At 37.3% G+C, this 20,381-nt stretch overlaps 1 protein-coding gene across 4 annotated transcripts in view; it reads left to right on the top strand.

Moving 5' to 3' along the window:
- The window catches only part of LOC137089279 (microtubule cross-linking factor 1), a 75,368-nt gene that overhangs the window by 43,116 nt on the left and 11,871 nt on the right, over positions 1-20,381 (top strand). For 3 of the 4 annotated variants that reach the window (XM_067452817.1, XM_067452819.1, XM_067452820.1), the window contains 6 exons: positions 6,368-6,493; positions 7,847-8,065; positions 8,793-8,954; positions 13,158-13,325; positions 16,442-16,672; positions 17,652-17,957. In XM_067452817.1, coding sequence (XP_067308918.1) covers positions 6,368-6,493; positions 7,847-8,065; positions 8,793-8,954; positions 13,158-13,325; positions 16,442-16,672; positions 17,652-17,957 — 1,212 coding nt within the window. Of the gene's footprint in view, positions 1-6,322; positions 6,494-7,846; positions 8,066-8,792; positions 8,955-13,157; positions 13,326-16,441; positions 16,673-17,651; positions 17,958-20,381 lie in introns of all 4 variants that reach the window. The other variant, XM_067452818.1, reaches the window with a different exon arrangement.

Raw genomic sequence — 20,381 nt, 5'->3', positions numbered from 1 at the left:
TCTTTTTTTTAATGTGAACTTAAGTTATAAAAGTTACATTTTTGTACTAAATTACATTTTGTATGTACTTTCCAAAACATACTTTACTCTAAGACTGTGAGAAAGTTAAAGCAATGAATCTAAACAAGTTACATTCCAAATTTCAGGTTGATATCTTAAAAAAATTAGCTTTCAAAAAACAATAATTTGGGCGCAGTAGCAAACATTTCCACTAGAAATGTGTTTTCCATTCATTTTAAGTGTGACTATTTTTATACCTTTTTGAATCATGTCCATGTTTTGTGAGTGTGAGTGTGTGAGTGTGAGTGTGAGTGTGAGTGTGAGTGTGTGTGTGTGTGTGTGTGTGTGTGTGTGTGTGTGTGTGTGTGTGTGTGTGTGTGTGTGTGTGTGTGTGTGTGTGTGTGTGTGTGTGTGTGTGTGTGTGTGTGTGTGTTTGTGTGTGTGTTCACATAGCAAGTGCCAAAACTTTCCCAAATTTCTTGCCATTTTGATAAAGAAAAATGTGTCAAATGACAGCAGAAGGTTAAAAAAAAAAAAAAAAAAAGGTTTTCCGATTTAAAATATAACCATATCACATGAAAAGCCACAGCTGTCAAAGCTATCCGGAGATAACCAAGGCTTTATTCCCCCTTTTAACAATAAAACAGTACATGTTTTGATGGTGTATGGAGAAATAGAGTGCAGGAGTGCCTTTCCTGGTGAAAATTTGTACTACTGAACAAAACAGAGGAAATGTTCACACTCTGGTTTTACGATGAACCTTTCCATCCTGAAACATGAATGACCTCAGTGTGCTTAGAGATACCAGATCTTAAAAATCTGAACCACGAGGGTTCTGTGTCGACCTGAAGTATTAATGAATACGGCTCCAGATTTCAAAATTCAAGTTTATTAGCTTTGAAGTGGAAATGATGTACTGGCGTTTGAGCTCAAAGGTAACAGTGTGTGAACAAATCTACCACCAAAACTACTAGATCTGTTTCAAAACCTAGTGTGTGTTTTGTAGGCAGCATAGGCATACTTTAGACACATAGTCTGCTCTAAATAATAGACAATGCCTAAAGTTAACTTTAAAAATAATGACAGTTCTAAGATAGCTTTCTTAGTTAAAATATAATATAACATAATATAATTAATATAACATAATTAATATATAAGGAATTAAATGATTTTATTACCAAAAATTGATTAAAATATTTTATAATAATATATGATAATATATAATAATGCAATCCCACAATGCATTAAATATATAGTGTAACTAGATTATGCATAAATTGTTTGATTTCCAAAAATAAAACAAAATATGTTATAATAATATAATATAATTAATATATAATGCATTAAATAAATGTATTTCCCAAAATTATTAAAACATTTTATAATAATATATGATAATATATAATACAAATGCAATTCCACAATGCATTAGATATATCATATAATTAGATTATGCATTAAATTGCTTTATTTCCAAAAATGTAATAACATATTTTATAATAATATAATATAATTAATATATAATGCATTAAATTATTTTATTTCCAAAAATGGATTAAAATATTTTATCCTAACATATGATGATATATATATAATACAAATGCAATCCCACAATGCATTAGATATATAATATAATAATTAGATTATACATTCAATAATTTATTTATTTATTTTCAAAAAATGATCAAAACAACACAACACAACAACATAAGTGTTACATTGACTATATGACATTATTTGTATTTGGTATATTTATACTTTTATTTATACTTTTGTGAGAATATTGATGATGCTGCCCATGAAGACAGCAAGGGAGCTCAGTAGGTTTTGAAACGGAGCCTGTTCTCAGAGGGAAAGAATGAAGAGCAATTCTCCCTAGCTTGTATATCTTTGTTTAATTTAATAAAATGTATGTTAATGTAATAAAACTGAATGAAAGAGAGCCAGTAGTCATAAAATATCACTTCCAATTATTTTATACAAGGCTATTAGACCAAAAAAATAACTGCAGTGAGTCATCAGATGCAACTAAATGAAACACTAGACATAGCCGAGAGCAGTTCGTTCACTTGAATCATTTAATTCACACCATTGTTTCACAGTGATTCTCACTCCACTCACTGCTGTTTGTTTAAGATCACACTGGTCTGTCATGAATTACGAAACTCACCATCCTCTCACGCATGCAGGAGCGTTGATGTTTCCGTTATATTTGTGACTGTTTGTAACATGAGACCAACGGCTGGATGTGTGTTAATCATGCCATCAGTTATGCATTTGCATTTAATCTGTTGTACGTCTATATGGTTGTCTAAGCTTCAGTTTCAGTGTGAACTGAACAGGCAAACCAAAACAGCAGAAAGAAAGTGTATTTAGCAGCTTGTGACACGCAACATTACACATTTACATGGTCCTCCTGAGAAGGTCCCTACAGTTTTAAGTTCAGAAGTTTTTTGTCATTTTGACTGGAACTAATGGACGCAGGTAATTTATATATTTTCTCACTTTTTCCATCTACTCGCAAAGACAGAAAATGTTTTTTGCACTATTGTAACAAACTAAAAGAACAAATGATGTGCATTAGTTATGAAACGGCACTGTGCTTTCAGCTTCCAGTAAGAGTAGTTTTACATTTTTCCTCTAAAATCAGTTGAGTATGTCCAATACCAGTTAGCCTCTGCCATGATATTTTAACTCACTCACCCTCGAAATTCAGGGCTCAAAAGCAAAGGCGTTTTTCACTAGTAAATATTAGTTAGTGTTGCCTTTCCTATGCGCTCACTCATTACTCAAGGCAGCATAGACTTATTTTACATTACATTTATGCATATGAATCGTCTTCACTTGATGATTAAAGGGGTCATGACATAAACTCTCCTTTAAGCCTCGTCAGTAAACGTCCACTGATTGGCAAGTGTCATTGCATAGGAAACAGAATCAACTCAGACTTGCTATTGCACGCAAGTTTAGTTTAGTTTAGTTTAGTTTATTTATTTATTTAACAGGGACCATACACAACCCAAATGTTGTGCCAGAGTTAGCTAAAATAGCTAATTTGCATCTGCGGTCCCTGGGCAGGATGATGTTCAATACAATTACAGCATTCAATTACAATCCAAGAAAGAAAGAAGAAGGAAAAAAAAAAAAAAAAGAAACAAATAATATCAGAATATCAGAAATATTGAATCAGATAGAAATTCATTTAAAAAATAAAATAAAATAAACAAAAAAAATAATAATAATATTATATATATACATATACATATACATACATACATATACATATATACACACACACACATATACATATATACATACACATACATACATATATACACATTTACATATATACATACATACATACACATACACATATACATACATATACACATACATACATATATGCAATAAAAAAAATAATTAATGATCACATAACTGATTTTTCTTACACCATAATTTAAGTTCCGTTTTAAAAATACTAAATGATGTATAATCTCTAATATGAACAGGCAATGAATTCCATCTTTCTGCTGCTCTATATGAGAATGCAGATTGTCCAAATACAGTTTTTTTTAATTTAACTGAACAATCGCCTCTAGTAGATGCCCTGGTTTCCCTAGAGTTGTCTTTACAGAAAGTAATACACTGTTTAAGAGGTGGTGGAGCAAGATCATGAATTAACTTGTACATCAAACACATATCTGCAAAGAATAAAAAACTATCAAACGTCAATAATTTATCATTTCTGATGCTAATGCAGTGATGATAGCTCCTTGATTTTTTGTCTAAAACTTTGACAGTTTGCTTATAGAGATTATATAATGGCTTCAATGTTGTTACATTTGCTTGAGACCAGCTTGTAGCACAATACGATAAATGTGGAAAAATCATTGTATGCATAAAAAGCTTAGCCGCAGCCACAGGTAACTGATGTCTAATATTCCGGAAAACCATTAAGCTTGCTCTAACACATCTAGAAGTACGTTTTTTACAGACAAAGCATTATGAAATAGTTTACTTGCGTTTGTGATGCAGCTGCTGTCAGATTCAATACAGCTTTTTCAACAAAAGTTTCTTTGTGAATTTTCCATTAAATTGTGCTTTGTTTACAAAACAAAATGGTTTGAAACAAACAAAAAAAAAACATCCGACATGATCTGGGATATTAAATAGTAGTAAATAGTATAAATGCTATTTATACTTCTTTGCACCTCAGTGTTGTTATACATTAAATAGAGCAATAATAACTATGTAGTGTAAATTATTATATTTATTTAAATTAATGATAAAGCCCTCCCTACACCTACCCCTAACCAATGAACACTTTATTATTAAACACACAACAGACACATTATTTCTACTTTTTGAATATTTTCTTAATTGCCATTGAAAATAATTGCCTTTTCGATCTGATATGTGATGGGGAAAAGGAGCAGAGTGTGTTTGAATCGAGTTGCATCAAAACTTTATGCCACACATCTCACCGCTACACTATTAGTACTGGTGACCATCCATCATCTTCTGTAATCGTGTCTGTCCTAACTAGACGTCAGTGGGCGGAGTTAGTGTAAATAGCCTCTGCCATCAAGACAAGCTATGTGCATCTAGTGTTAAAAGCCACTCCGATAAACTAAACCATCCACTTGTTCCTGATGCTGGGATCCTTCTGAAGTCTGTACAGAGACGAAAACTAGCTGTTTAAACTGGACACGTCAAAGCGAACGATCCTTCCCTCCTCTATTTGTCCTGTTGTCGACAGACTCAAGTGTGAGCAGTAACACTCAAGTGTAAGCGAACACACATCTGTATACTTTATCCAGTGTAGACTAGGGGTTGCACCGACTAGTCGACTAATCGACTTGTCGACCTTAATGCTCTGTCATGCCGCTTTAAACTTGACGTCGACTAGTCGCTGGCCTATAGAGGGCGCTACAGGATAAGCTTTTTCCTGACACGCAGGCTCTGTTTTGAACAGTTCAAAATGACAAATAAATGCATACTCCGAGAGCTCTCCACAAGACATGTTTGATTACCGAATGGATGTTTAAAATTGATCGGGAGAATGCACGCTTATTGTACACGCAAGTTAATCATCGCGCTAAACTGCGTGCTGCATTGCAACACACACATAGCCTGATCACGCGGAGATCGCACGCGCCTCACACGAAACCATTCAGTAGCATAGAAATGTATTGTCAACACAGTTCTGGGATTTATCAATAAAATAGCTTAGAAACTGAAAGGTTTTAGCATATATTTCTTGATATCTAAAACTCACAGCTTCACTATTAGTAGAGAGACGCTGCCAGGTAGAATTAATTCACACGCAATCACTCACTAATGCATACACATGTAATCTTTATTGTGCTACTTTATCTGTATCTTATTCAGAACGATCAGAAATCTGTGAGAAATATAAAGACCATAAGACAAAAGAACTGATACAAAAGCTGTAATGTAGGAGCTAACCTTATGGGCAGTGCTGTGTCATATGCCATAGCTATCTGTGCAGAAGAAGACCCGCGTTCGTGTCTCAGCTCAAGGCTCAGGCTCATTTGTTCATTAATGACGTCATCAGCGACTTGTCGACTCGACTTTCATCACATAAATGTCGACTTTTAAAAAAAATGTAAGTCGTTCAACCCCTATTGTAGACAGCATTGGTCATTATAAAGGGCTCTATTTGCTTGTGACATAACGCTCACATCCAGTGCAGACAAACGTCAGCCATTAAGCGACTGAACGCCAGTGAGATGATGGTTAACTATTGGTCGATGTCTTGCCCTGTAGTCGGCCATATGCAAATGTATTCCCCCGTGTGATGTCACAGATCCCGCAATATCAAAATGAGCCTTTTTGGTTTATTTTGGGTTGATTAAATAAATGCTTTGTTTATAATGTGGAGAATGTTTTTAACTATGAAACTTACAGGCTGTTTTAATAGTACAAAAACCTCTTATATGTCAAAATATCAAGACCAATTCGATTTCTCATGTCATGACCCCTTTGTTATAATTTACAAACACACAAAGCACAGATTTAGCATTACTTCCCTGTAAAAATTGGAATTAATTATGACCCTCTACATTAATTCTCTTGCATTTGACACCAGACATCTGGAGAGTTTATTAAGAAACAGTTGCAATAAGAATAGTGTCCTGTTCATCAATACTATAAACATAATTTCATTATCTCCTTCCTAACAAGCCATGAAATGGTAACATTTGATCTAGAAAGAGAAGATACTGAAACAATCGCCTCATGTCTGCATGTCACTGATGTGTTTATGTCTGCATGAAATTGATGGTGTCTCTCTTGAAAGTGCTGGGATTTTGAGACTGGTGTTGTGTGTTCTGCTGGAAACCAGTTTCGTGAGCCGACTCTGCCTGAGACGGGAATGCCTACGAGAGAGATACAACTACGCCTGGACCACGACAGGAGGATGAGAGCTGGACCGGAGGAGAGAGACAGCTTCACCTCATCCATCACTCAGGTATGAGCGCTTCACTTTGTGAAGGAGGATAAGTCGGTGTCAATAGCTGCAGCCAGCAACATTTAGTGCAGTTACGCTTCGGGCGTCCTGAGTTCAAGTCTCGGCTCGTGGACCTTTCCCTCTCTCTCATCTAAACTAACTGTCCTATCATAATAAAGGCAAACATGCCAATTCAAAGGCTCCTCACATATAAAATAGATTTGAAAGTAGTAGTTTGTTATGGAGAGAGAGACAATTTACCAAAAGCATGCACTAGAAGTATAACTAATTGACTATCTGATCTGTACAACAACTAGGTCACGCAAGCTTAACCCTGTAAAGCCTGACATATGATATTGAAATAATATAGAAAAATAATCGTGATAAGAAATATATTTTTTAAAATCTAAAAATAAGTTTGCATATGTATTTTTTGTTGATTTTCATATTTAATGCATGAGGTTTTTATGCCTCATATTGTATGATATAGTGAGAATATGGAGCACATAATCATAAGCCTAAACTGGACAAAAATTGCTATTTATTACAAATTCTGATATTTATACGAAAAAGTAAGATGCAATTCTGCTGCTTGTAATGTAAATTAGTGAGATCTGTATATCAGACAACTGGCATAAAATGTATATAAATATTATTCATCACTCTATTTCTGCTAAAAATGTCTTCATTTTATGCTTCATTTTATGATCAAAGCTCTGTAGTTTTAAAAATTCATAATGCAATGCAAGAGCATTGAAAGATGAACAAATAAACCTTCCTCAAAAGTCTGATGGTCATATTTGAGACTCACATTTGAACGCATTGAGTGTAGATCATCAAGTAAACCTAAGTTGCTTCAGTCCAGTCATCTTGAAATTTTACTATGATTACTTTATAAAAATCAGCAAATATTTCAAAGCAAAAGACACATGAACCACGAGCTGAAGGTGGACGTTTTTACAATTATACTAAAAGGTCTTTTAGTTTGCTATAAAAGTCTAAATTATCAATCAGACATCGGCATGTAGAAACAGTTTTTTTTTTAAATAATGTTTTGATCATGATGATCATTTTGAGGTCTTAGAAATGTGTGCATCAAATATGATAATGTAGGCTTTATGGGGTTTAGGTGGTTAAAGTCGTTATTTGGAACATGGCTGCTTTATTTCAGCTATACCATACTTCAAAAATGCAAAATAAAGTAGATTTTGCTGGCTTTTCTAGGAGGATTAACTTTACTACTTGCCTTAAAACACCCACATGATGTTTCACTATCTCATTACTACTGTCTATTTAAGGATGCATCTGTCTTATGTCAAATTAATAATCATATGGTCAACTCATGTCTATTCTGAATGCTTTTTTCTTGCGAAGGAGGAGGAGAGGAGGCGTGCAGAGGCACGGCGAGGACTCGAGCTGCAGGGACTTCAGTCTCATGAGCCAACATGGCCGCAGGAAAGAGTCCTGCTGCAACAGGAAGTCAGGTTGTTCCGCCACAATATGGTGATTGTCTACATGAAGCTGCGCTGGATCCTTATGCACTGGAGGCTCGGCCGCAGGACGGACGGCGTGGATGAAGGTGCACACGCCGAGGTGAGGGCTTGAGGCGTAGTCGACCCTGAATTGACAGAGCTCAGATATAATTAACCATCTGATATGCAAAAGATGCATGATGGGAAGATTGCATTTCTGATGAGTGCCTGTAGACATGTGCTGCTGCTTTTTTTAAATGCGTTTGTTTCGTGTGTGGCAGTAGGTCGTCTGACAAACTATAATAGTTCAGTATTGGAACAGTGCGAATTAGTGTGAGCACATGTTGTACGATTTTTCATTTCACAGTCCATCTGTCATATCTACAACAGCTGCTGTGATCTGCTGTAAACTAATGCTGAAGCTCAGAAACATTTCCAGTGCCGAAATAATACGGATTTTTATTTAATTTTTTCACAGGTTAACACAAAAGAAACATTTTATCATTTCAAATAAAGCATGTGGTAAATTAATGAATGTAAACATAATAAATCACCTTTATACATTTAATATTACACTGATATTTTATAAACTCTTTATCGTTGTTTTTATAGACTCAGTGGGCAAATTTGTATTTTATTTACATATTTTTATTCAATTAAATTAAATTGAAAAAATACAAAATATAAATAAAATAAATAACAAATATAAATAAAATACAAATTAAATTAAAAATATTTTTTTAAGTATTTTTTTTGTATAAAAATATTTGATTTAGTTTTATTATATTTTTATTTAGTTTTGGTTGAATTTTTCCTGATTTTCTGTGGTTTCTCTCTTGTTTCTTCAGTACGAACGATTGGAGAACATTCCAGAACTGGGCATTATGATCGACCACGGTGATGGAGAGATGGGAAGGGAAGAAAAAACATCTACCCAACTCACAGGAACTGACCTTACAGAGCCCGGCCCTCTCCTGCTGTCTCCAGAGAGATTCCAGCACCAGAAACAGGTCACAAACATACCTGTCAAATATGTGCAAAAAGTGATTCATCTTAACTCTTTCCCCGCCAGCGTTTGAAAAAAAAAGTTGCCAGCTACCGCCAGGGTTTTTGACAATTTTCACCAAAATGTAATGGCCCATAGAATATTTTGTTTAATGAATATCTGAGCATGCAATATATCAAAATAAAGAGCTGACCCTCTTCTTTTAAACAAACAAAAAAAATTCTAGCTTTATGCATTCCTTTTTTATAAACACTTGAATATGGGTAGGTTTCATTAAAAAAGGAACATTTTGAACAAAAAGCTGAGAAAATAATTTTTTTGTGAAAGACTGACTCCAGATCAGATTCAGAGCGATGATCAAACGCAGATGGAGTAGATCGAGTCCATCAACACTCCTAATGCTTCACAGTCCTGTATCCCGTTCTGGGTCCAGATTTCATTCAGTAACATTAGGTAGTTTTGATTCATATGCTGTTTAATGATGAGGATCACGTTATTTTTAATATGCAAATGATTACATGCGATCGCTCGTTTCACTGCGTCTTACTCGCGTGTGTTTTGATCAGGAGATTCAGGACTCATTCACAAGATGCGTAATAGCGCCCCCTCACGTCTGACAGTGAAAACATGGCCTGGAAGCGTTTTCTCACAAATAACGGAAATTTTCGTGTTTGGCGGGGAAAGAGTTAAATGGATAGTTCCCCCAAAAATGAATATTCTGTCATCATTTACTCACCCACAAGTTGTTTCAAACCTGTATGAGTTTCTTTCTTCTGCTGAACACAAAATAAAGCATTTTGAATAATATGGGTAACCAAACAGCTGATGGACCCCATTGACTTCCACTATTGCGATGTTAATGTTTCAGTAGCGGTTTGTTGGCTCTATATAAAGCAGTAAACACTCTCTCAGCTCTAGTCTATTATTTAACCTCTCTAAGTGCCAGATTTTGTAAGCCTCTTTAGTTTTACAAATCAGTAAAAGCAGTCAGATCGTCTTCTTTAGACATAATGTTGCTTTTTTATTCCCTTTGGGTCATTTTGCGTATGTATTTCTCAGCGTGCACATGGTTGTAAATGAATTTCCATTTCTGCTGAACACACACTCTTAACACAAAATGCAATCTGTTCCATTGATGCTGTTTTTTTCCCCGTGCTGACCAAGCTTACATATAAACTACTGAGTAAAGATATGTTCCTTAGTAAGATATCGGCTTATCGAACTATCACTCATATGACATTACCAATGAAGTGTGTTATTTCTGCACCACTGGCTTGACTGAATTGAAATCCAGTGTGTTTGGATGGAGCTGAATATAACTATCTCAATTAATAGTGAATCTGAAACTAAGCTTTGTTTTGCATTTCTGTCTTGAAACTGCACACTTCATACTCAAGAGAGAATTGATATTAATGCAACTCACTCAGTTTAAATAAGATGCCTTTGAACTGACATGAGGGTGAATAAATAATGACAGAACTGTTCCTTGAATTACAGCCGCTGAGGAGAGGTGCTGACTAAGAGAGACTTTGTGTCATGATTAACATTCTCCCACATCTACCTAATTAAAAACACATATTTCACAACTACTAAGTTCTTTATTGGAAAGCATTTTACTGCCTTTCATGTGCCTTTCACATTCACAGAAAAGAAAAAAAAACCCACATATTTCCCCAAAAAGCAATTTAAAGAGGTCATATGACTTGTCATGGTCATGACTTTTACAGAGTCTTTAAAGGGTCATGAAACCCCAAAACACTTTTTTTGAGATATAAACAGATATGTATAGGTTGCACATCATTGAAAAAACTAAAGTTACTAATTATTCTAATTCATAAGTGAAACATATTTATTTTTTGATTTTTCAGAGCGATTTCTGTCTTCCGGTTTGAAAAGTTTAGTCGGAGCAACGTCACGGAATCTGACGTCAGCGTGAGCTTTTCGGTCCATGTATGGGCTGCTGGGGACATGCTGACGTCGACCGCTCTGAGTGATTCTCGATATATATTCATCACATAAAGTTCATTCAGTCCAATCCCTGCGCTGTAGTATGCATACAAGATAATTTAGTTAATATACATGAGACAGTCACTTCAGTCAGGCTCATCATCTTCCATCATTATTGTATGTTAGGGAAGTTTTGAAAGCTGCGTACGAAAAGTCAAGGAGGAAAGTGAGGCATTGTGCTGATACGAAGTAACGTAAGGGCGCCGAGCGAGCTGTAATCGGGCGCCGTCTGTGGAAGCCTTTGCTACCAAAGGCTCGGTAAAGTAAAAAAACCCTGAGGAATTTCATGCCGAACCTGCAAGCGTTGACTATCTCATTTATGTCAGGAGTGCAAAGTAACCGATCTATAGGCTAATGAACAATATTTTTGATGAAATAACAAGAATCAAAAGCCACCTTTTCGTTTTATTTGTGGTCATAGACATGCACTAAACCGCATGTGTTCGGGCTCTTAGTGAAACAGAGTGCTGCATATTTGGACAAATATAGATTTAGCTGCCGAGTGATAGACAGCGCAGATCGTCACGGCAACCGAGCGCGTCGCTCTGTGCTTCAGATGCGCGGTCAAGACATGAAACCTCAAACCCCTTCGCTTTTACCTATCTAGAATTATGCTGCCTTCATGTGCCATCGGAAATTGTATCATTCAATTTTTACCTCAGGAAACTCGTATTTACGATAATTCCGAGAGCACCTGAAGGCTGCATTACCTCTATCACATTGCAAGCATGTTCGTGAGTGGTTCATGTTCTCTTAGTCTTATCACGTCGGCGCGTTGTTCATCTTGCCAAACAGCGTGCATATTTGGACAAATATAGTTTAATTATCACGTTTGCAAAATATTTCGTCATACAGAATAACATTTATTTTCATTTCAACACTGAATTATGCTGGTTTGAAGAGCTGAATGATTTGCGATCTCTGCTGCACGCCACTTAATGTCTCAGAGCTCTCTCATTCGCTGTACTCATCCCTCATTTAATCTCACTGTGGTAAACAATGCCAACGTGAACCAAGAACATGTCTCAGAACCGCTGTAACTGCTGCTGTTGGTATCGCTAATCTCAATGCACATAATGACACTCCCCTATTTATGCAAACCATTCCCTCTTTCCACACAATACCATCCCACCTTTTCACAGTCAACCACTCCCCTTTTAACAAGCCTTTTCAAATCGAAGATGTGAAAAAACACCGCTTCAACAGGGGGGTTTCTTGACCCTTTAAGTTGTTTTTGTACTTAGTCTGTCAGTAACGCTCTGTTTAGTTCCTGGCTCAATGAAGCCTCTCCTCCTATAAAGCACAATGTCCTCTGATTGGTCAGCTGGAGCAGTGTGTTGTGATTAGTCAAGCGCTTCCACCATGTTTGGGAAATGTCCCGCCCCTTGCCATAACCGTAAGTTTCAACCATAGACTGTAAAAAATATGGACGTAGTGTCCGTGACTTCACCCATAGGATTCTGAAGAGCAGTTTTGAAGCATAAAGTAGAGACGCACTGGCCGTTGCCATCGTGCGTCATCGCTTGTCACTCCTGGATAACAGAAAATCGGCAAAGAGGCGGGACGTGGGCGGAGCTGAGGTGATGTGATGACTAACAGACAGCAAACAAACAGCTATCCACCTGTCACTCAAAGTGGCCACGCCCTTAATTATGCAGAACTTTACGGCTTTATATAATGCAAACAAATGAGTTATAAACATTTAACCCCCCTCACAGTTGTCATGAAGGCCAAAATTAGCCGTGTAGACCAAAACCACAATTTGTACCATGGTTGTAAACATGTTTTTTTCCTGCTATAAAGTCGGGCATTTTAACATGAGGCTCAATGAGATTCTGCTCCTTCTGGAGCCAGTCGGTGAATTGCAGTTTAAGTCACTTCTGTATTGGCTTTAAGAGAAACTAAGGGAAGGTTGCCGCTTGGTTTCAACACTACTAATGAACTCAACCAGGCCATGCCCATTTATTTTGCGCACGTCCTGGGTGGGAATTATTTAAATGAGGTATATTGTGAAATGTTCATCCAGCAAAGAAAATTTAAGACTACAATGGAGTCTTGAGAGAATTCAGAGAGTTCAGAAACACTAACACACTGATATAGAGAAGAACTCTCGCTGGAGGGACTTTATAAGTTTGCAGAGCTTTTTCATGCTCAAGCAGCAACATTACAGTCCTCTGTGCTTGTCTGTCTCTATCTACAGGCAGGCGACAGTCTCCGTGTTTTACACGCCCTGCGATCTCTACTGGAGGAGTTCAGGGCGGAGCTACGGGACGAGGCGCAGCGGCGCTGGCAGCTACAGCAGACACTAGCCAATGAGAGAGCAGCGTGGGAGATACAGCGGGCTGAAATGAGGAGTCATGTCATCAAGGTACAGAAACAAAACATACATCACAGCAGAATCACCTGTGAATGACCGCGCAGCACACCTGTATGCTCAGGGCAGCCTAACAAGTTTCACTACAGTAACAAAACAGTCAGTCTCGCACTCACCAGTCTGATATTAGAATGCTAAGCAGATAAATACATACACATGTTGTGGGGGAGAGCTTTTTTTTTTTATATTTTTTATCAATTCTGCATACTGTACCAGTCAATACTTGGGAAACATTACTATTTTAACGCTTTTGAAAGAAGTCTTATGCTCATCAAGGCTGCATTTATTTGATCAAAATACAGAAAAAAATATAATATTGTGAAATATTATTAAAATTGAATACAAAATGGTTTTCTATTTTAATATAATTTAAAATGTAATTTATTCCTGTGATCAAAGCTGAATTTTCATCATCATTACTCCAGTCTTCAGTGTCACATGATCCTTCAGAAATCATTTTAATATGATGATTTGATGCTAAGTTGATATTTAAATATGATCATATTTTTTGTAACCTTTGATGCTTTTTTTCAGGATTCGTTGATGAATAAAAAGTTAACCATTTATTCAAAATATTAATCTTTATCAATCACTTTATATCAATTTAACACGTCTTTGCTGAATTAAATTAGTAATTTCTTTAATTTATTCATTTTAAATTATGAATTTATTTTAGAAAAAAGTACTGACCTCAACTTTTGAATATTTAAAATAAAAGAGACTTCTTTCAAAAAGAAGAAATTAATACTTAATACTTAATATTTAATACTATATGTTATTAATACTTTATTTAAAAAAGTGACATTTATTGATAATCATAATCAGAAAATTTTCTTGAGTATCAAATCATTGTATGAGAATGATTTCTGAAGGGTCATGTGACACTGAAGACTGGAGTAATGATGCTGAAAATACAGCTTTACATCACAGCAATAAATTACACTGTAATACATTTTAATATATATTTTAATATAATAATTCAAATAGAAAACAATTATTTTAAATTTTGATGTTTTACTGTATTTTTGATCAAATAAATGCAGCCTTGGTGAGCAAAAGAGACTTCTTTCAGAAACATAAAAAATTCTTACCAATTTCAAACTTTTGAACGGGAGAGTATATAGCATTTTTCAGCCAATGATCAATTTTATCAAAGTCCAAGATGACTTTCTGAAAGGTTGAATTAGTAAAATCTGGTCTTGTCATAAAACTGTCATAACTAGACATAAATCTAGTTAAGCAGCGATGCTTAGACATTAAGCATCTGCAGTGCCGTGCATTGCTTTCAGCATACAGTGACTTGCTTACAGTGGCTGTTTTGGTGTCAGTGAGTTAGGGAGCGTCTTTAAATAGCCAGCTATATTTATACAGTGGTGCACTTCAGCCGTCAAACACACTCATGGCCTATTAAAAGGAAGCAGATCTCAGAGAAGCCCTGCTCGCTCATGCAGCGAATAGATTGAGGAACATCTGGCGAGACGTGAGGGAGGTGTATTTGGACTTCACTGTACTGCATGCACTTTGTTAGATTGTTGTCATATGATGTCAGTATGTTGCATGTTTAATTCAGCAAGTGGTATCATATTATCATCTTGGAAATGTATCTGGTTATTTTGCATTTTTAGTCCGTTGTTTGCATCAACTGGTGTCAATCTGAATAAATTATGGCGTTTCTCAATATGCATTATTGTCTGTACTTGTGTTCTTGTGGACGTGTAAATCGTCATCAGTCGCTGGCCAAGTCTTGTTCCAGTTCAAAGTTCACATCTACCCAAAGTGCAGTTCAAATCCCCGGATGTGTGCTTGATCCGGCTCTTTTTTCGAGGATGCATCGAGAGGTGACTTGTGCGGACTTGCGAGGAATCCCATAATGCATCTCACATTAACCAGCAAGTGTCAATAGTGGTGGAGAAAACCATGTAATTTTAAAATACTACTGTTGTTGTGTCACAAAATGTAGTTATAAGAGTTTTTCAGGTGAGAATGTACATGTTTAAAGCTCAATTCAGTGGTTTAGTTATATAGATAGTGGCTATTTAAAAATTTGATCTGATGTTTTCGGATGTTTTGTGAGATCCAGGAGATCCGCGGGTGCTCAGTGCTCATTAACCCCGCCGAGAGCAGCCTTTCCTCGGCTAGTCCTCCGTCTGCTGCTGGCTCTGATGTCTCTGTGGAGATTAAACATAAGATATAGTCTTGTGTACATCTAACTTGTGATATTTGGTTTCATGAATCTATAATTTGTTCCTTCTCTGGCCAAAGAGAAGTTTCATAACTTTATATATTTAGGCTATTAAACTTTACCTTTTTAGCCCACTCAATAACTTTGTACATTCGACTGAAAAAAATTTTTTTGTAGTTTCTTATAGCTTTTACTTTTATAATGGCTATTATTGATCATTAAAACTGACATTTAGCAAAAAGAGACAGGATTCTGTTTTATGTCATTTTATTACAGTAAAAATAATCAGTACAAATGCACGTTGCCTGAACCACATATTAATATATTTAATATTTTTAAAATGTGAACAAAGATATTTAGTATAAATATTTATATTTCGTTTTTTCACAAATAGACATGCATTAAAGATAATTAATGTACGCTTTGTCTGATCCACATTTGTTTGGCTTTTTAATATGTTTAAGATTTTTTTTAATGAAAACATAGAAGAGGGGAGAGTGGTATTTTAACATATTTTGTTATATTGTTGCCTAAACATATACATACAGAGATAACCGGAGCAAACTGAGTGACACCATCAAAAATGCTGCTGTTCCAGAATTACAGGACTTGCGTCCTGTCCTTGGGAGTTTGTTCTCCTGAGTCAAACTTGAAACGTCCGAACTACCAAGGATGCAAGTCTGGACTTTGTGTATTGAGAAACGCCCAATAAGTCAAGAAATAGTCAAGTGCATTGCATTGTGGGATACAGAGTTTCACACAGTGGCTTCTGGATGTATGCTACACATTTTTGTAACACGTAACTCTGTGGATAGATCAATTGTGCGACTGTGCATGCTGCGCAAAGCTAGTATGAGTAGTTTTCTATTCTGAGCATTCCCTATGCAGGCATTTATGCTCTTCTATGTCTCTGCTGTTGTCCATGCAGCTGCAGGATGTCAGAGGTGAGTCTGCAGGCGCAGATGTGGTGCAACAGGAACGGGAAGAGCAGCGGTGTCTACTGGCCGACAGTCACAGCAAGGCACTGGAGCTGCGCTGGAAACTGCAGCATGGAGAAAAGCGCTGGACCCGCGAGCGGAATGAACTGCTAGAGCGGTTCGAGAAAGAGAGGCAGGAATGGGACCGCAGCTTAAGGGACATGCACCACAAGATGGAAAAGGTCTGGGGCTGTAATACCTACGTATTTTACATATATATTTCAATACCTTAAAGCAGTGGTTCCCAAACCTGTCCTGCCCCCAGCCCCAGCACTGCACATTTAGTATGTCTTACTCCTCAGACACACCCACTTCAGATCTGGCAGTCTCTACTAATGAGCTGATGAGTTGGATCAGGTGTGTCTGATGAGGGAAAATGTGCAGTGCTCCTCCAGGACAGGTTTGGGAACCACTGCCTTAAAGAGTACATAACACACACAGTTTCACAATCTCTTGTTAATCTTGAGTACCTATAGAGTAGTATTGCATCCTTCATATCTCTGAAGAGTCTTTAGTTTTATCATATTTATAAAAGACAGATACGCTGTACCGATTCTTTCTGAAAACAGCCAAACTCATGCAGGTGTGCGGTGGGCGGAGCTAAAGAGATCCTCTCTCACACACACACACACACCCACTCACACACAAAATACATCATGGCATTATCCCTGAATATCTTTTGATTAACTAAATGTTTGTGTTTACATTTGAATGCACTTATGTAACGATTGGCAACAAAACACACACATTTGATGCAGTTTCACTCACTGCCTGCGGTTTCCACTCATGATTGGGAACAAACACACACACTTGCAGAACTCCGTTGCTGCTCCGGGAAAACAAACTGCATCCACTGTTAACGCTGGCTTATTTGGGAAGTTGAACTAGGTTATCTTTCCCTCACAACCAGAAACACACTTCTTTTGTGACATTGTCGATTTCATGGTATAATAGCAAAATGACAGTAATGCCAACAGCTCCCGTAACCAAACTAAGCTCGTTGATGGGCGCGCGTGATATAAATTTGACAACAGAATTGCGCGATATAAACTTGCAATAATGAGAAAAGTCAGAATAAGTCACAGGTACCTTTTTTATTATTATTAAAAAAAATTGTGGTGGAAACAAGCTTCCATTAATATCTCCTCTCCTCCATCCCAGATGCAGAAAGACATTGTACAGTCAGCAGAAGGAGGCGCAGTGCATGTCTTCTCCCCTCAGGAGAGCCCATGTAAGGCTCCTAGATCCCCGCGCTTACCCTGCACAGCCCCACACATGCGCTCCCACTCTGACTCGGAGGCCACACTGGAGGAGAAGGGGGCGGTGGGCAGACCCAGACCCTGTGAGGGACACCGGCCCCCAGAGAGCCTGTTTCTGGACGCACTCTCGCTGGACCCCTTGAGCGAGGCCGAGGTTCCCCCTCCATCACGATTGGACAGCGAAAAGAGGTTCCCCCACCTGAATGAAGTAAGACAGAGTAATCAAAAGTTCACACTGCACGACGAGGCACATTTCATATCATGCCTTTTTCATTTCCCCTCCCCCTAAGGTCCACTTATGGCAGTCAGCAAAAACATAATATTTACCATTATCCATCCACTTTCTGACTTTCAGGTTGTTTTTGCTGCCGTAAAATAGTTCTAGATGTGAATTACCTCTATTGTGATTGGCTAACATCTTAACATGTGAAATTAGTAAGAATTGTTACATTGTGCTACACAAAATTTCAAGTTTCTGTTTTGAGGCTTTTAGTGTACTCCAGAATCCTGATTTCCTTTTCCCTTCAATAAGGAAATACATTAGAAAGCTTTGAGTGTATTTACTTAAAGATCAATCAAAAATAAGATCAAAAGGAATCATTTTCCAGATAAGACCCCTGTTTAAAACCTTGCTGATAGCATTAAAGATCAATAATATGATGTATAACCTGTAAGATTTGCTTTATACAACATTAGAAAGATTAGACCCTTCCTATCAGAACAGGCTGCACAACTCCTGGTTCAAGCTCTTGTTCTCTCCAGACTGGATTATTGTAATGCTCTTCTGGCTGGGCTTCCAGCATGCACTATCAAACCCTTGCAGCTGATCCAGAATGCAGCGGCGAGAGTGGTCTTTAATGAGCCGAAGAGAGCGCATGTTACGCCTCTCTTCATCAAACTGCAATGGTTGCCAATGGCTGCTCGCATCAAATTCAAGGCACTAGTTCTCGCCTACAAAACAACCACTGGCTCTGCACCAATATACCTAAACTCACTTGTTCAGACTTACACACCCTCCACAACCTTGCGTTCTGCGAGTGAGCGGCGCCTCGTGGTTCCATCCCAAAGAGGCATGAAATCGCTCTCACGGACATTTTCCTGGACCGTTCCCACCTGTTGGAATGACCTGCCGATCTCAATTCGTGCTGCCGAGTCTGTAGCCATTTTTAAAAAACATCTTAAGACACATCTTTTCCAATTGCACTTGACCAATACAGAATAGCACTTACTGATCACCACAGCAACGACCAAAAAGCGCACACTCCTGGATCATATCTACGTCTCTCATCCGGATTTGTGCCTTCAGGCGGGTGTGTTACATAGTTATTGTCACAGGGTAAGCCTGCGACTAGTCATGGACTACACACACACATACACATGCACGTAATGCACACACACACCGGCCTCATGTATTATCAGTCTGTTAGCTGACATACATTCATGTATGCATGGAACTGTGGAATATTTGATGTAACTGTGTGTTGTAAACTGTTGGTACGATGTCCTGTGTGTAGTGTTACCTAAGAAATGTAAACTAGCAATCAAGTGCAGATGATAGCATAATAAAACTGTTTTCTCATATAGAAATAAATCACCACCACAAGTATTTGCTTTACATCGTTTATTGAATACAGTGTGAGAGATACAGATGATACTTACCAGATTTGAGTAGTCGTTGGCCAAACCTGTTTAATTTGACAGCCAATCCATTTATAGTTGTTTGTCCTCCATCTTGTGCCATCATTGGAGAGTCAATTCTCAGGTGTAGGAGATAAAGGCTTCTCAAGTTATTTGTTTTCTTTCAATATGTATTTTTATGTATATTTGCAGATATGATTTCTTGTTTGCATCTTTATTTGTATTAATTATTCTTGTTATTGTTTTGTTATTTTTGATTATGTATTCCTGTGATGTCTGTGCAACATGTCACCTTCCAAAATGGTAGGTTCCAAAGTAGGAGGAGTCAGGCCTATAAAATGACTCCAGAAAGTTAGTTGGGCAGTTCAGAGATAGGAGGTGTGGAGAGGTCTAGGCAGACCATGGACAGTCTGAGTCTACAACTGGAGACTCTTAAGAGACTGTGAGAGAGTCTCTGGGAATGTGCTGCTTATGTAGTGCAGTTTGCACACACAGGTCAGGTTGTTTCCACCATTATATATTGTTTGGTGCAGTTTATATTTTGTTGCATCTAAGTTTTGTTTTCTTTTGTTGTTGGTTTTTTCTCCCACCTGAGTGTCTGTCACCCTGTGCCACAATAAAAACCACTTAACCCTGACCAACTGTTTCCTCTGTCCATTGGAGTCTCCAACCGCTCAAGGCGTTCATAACAGTTATCATAACTATCAAAATCCAGTGTTCTGTATTTTGAGTACGTGAGTTTTTGTTGTAGATGGCTATTGCTGCGCGTTTAGCTAGAATGCCATACAAAACCAACCCATTGGGCCACTGAATCCGCATTAACGACAACAGTTGGGGCATCAGCCTTAGTCCTAATGGGTTGTTATCTTAGCTATCCAAATCCAGTGTTCTGTATTTTGCGTACGTGAGTTTGTGTTGTAGATGTCTATTAAAAAAAAAAAAAAAAAAAAATTGTGTACTGTGCTAATTATTTGAGATTTCTTACAGCTCTTAC

Source organism: Pseudorasbora parva, chromosome 9 (genome assembly GCF_024679245.1).
Source record: "Pseudorasbora parva isolate DD20220531a chromosome 9, ASM2467924v1, whole genome shotgun sequence".
NCBI lineage: Eukaryota > Metazoa > Chordata > Actinopteri > Cypriniformes > Gobionidae > Pseudorasbora > Pseudorasbora parva.
The sequence above is the reverse complement of the archived record's forward strand: the minus strand, read 5'-3'. Positions and strand labels throughout refer to the sequence as shown.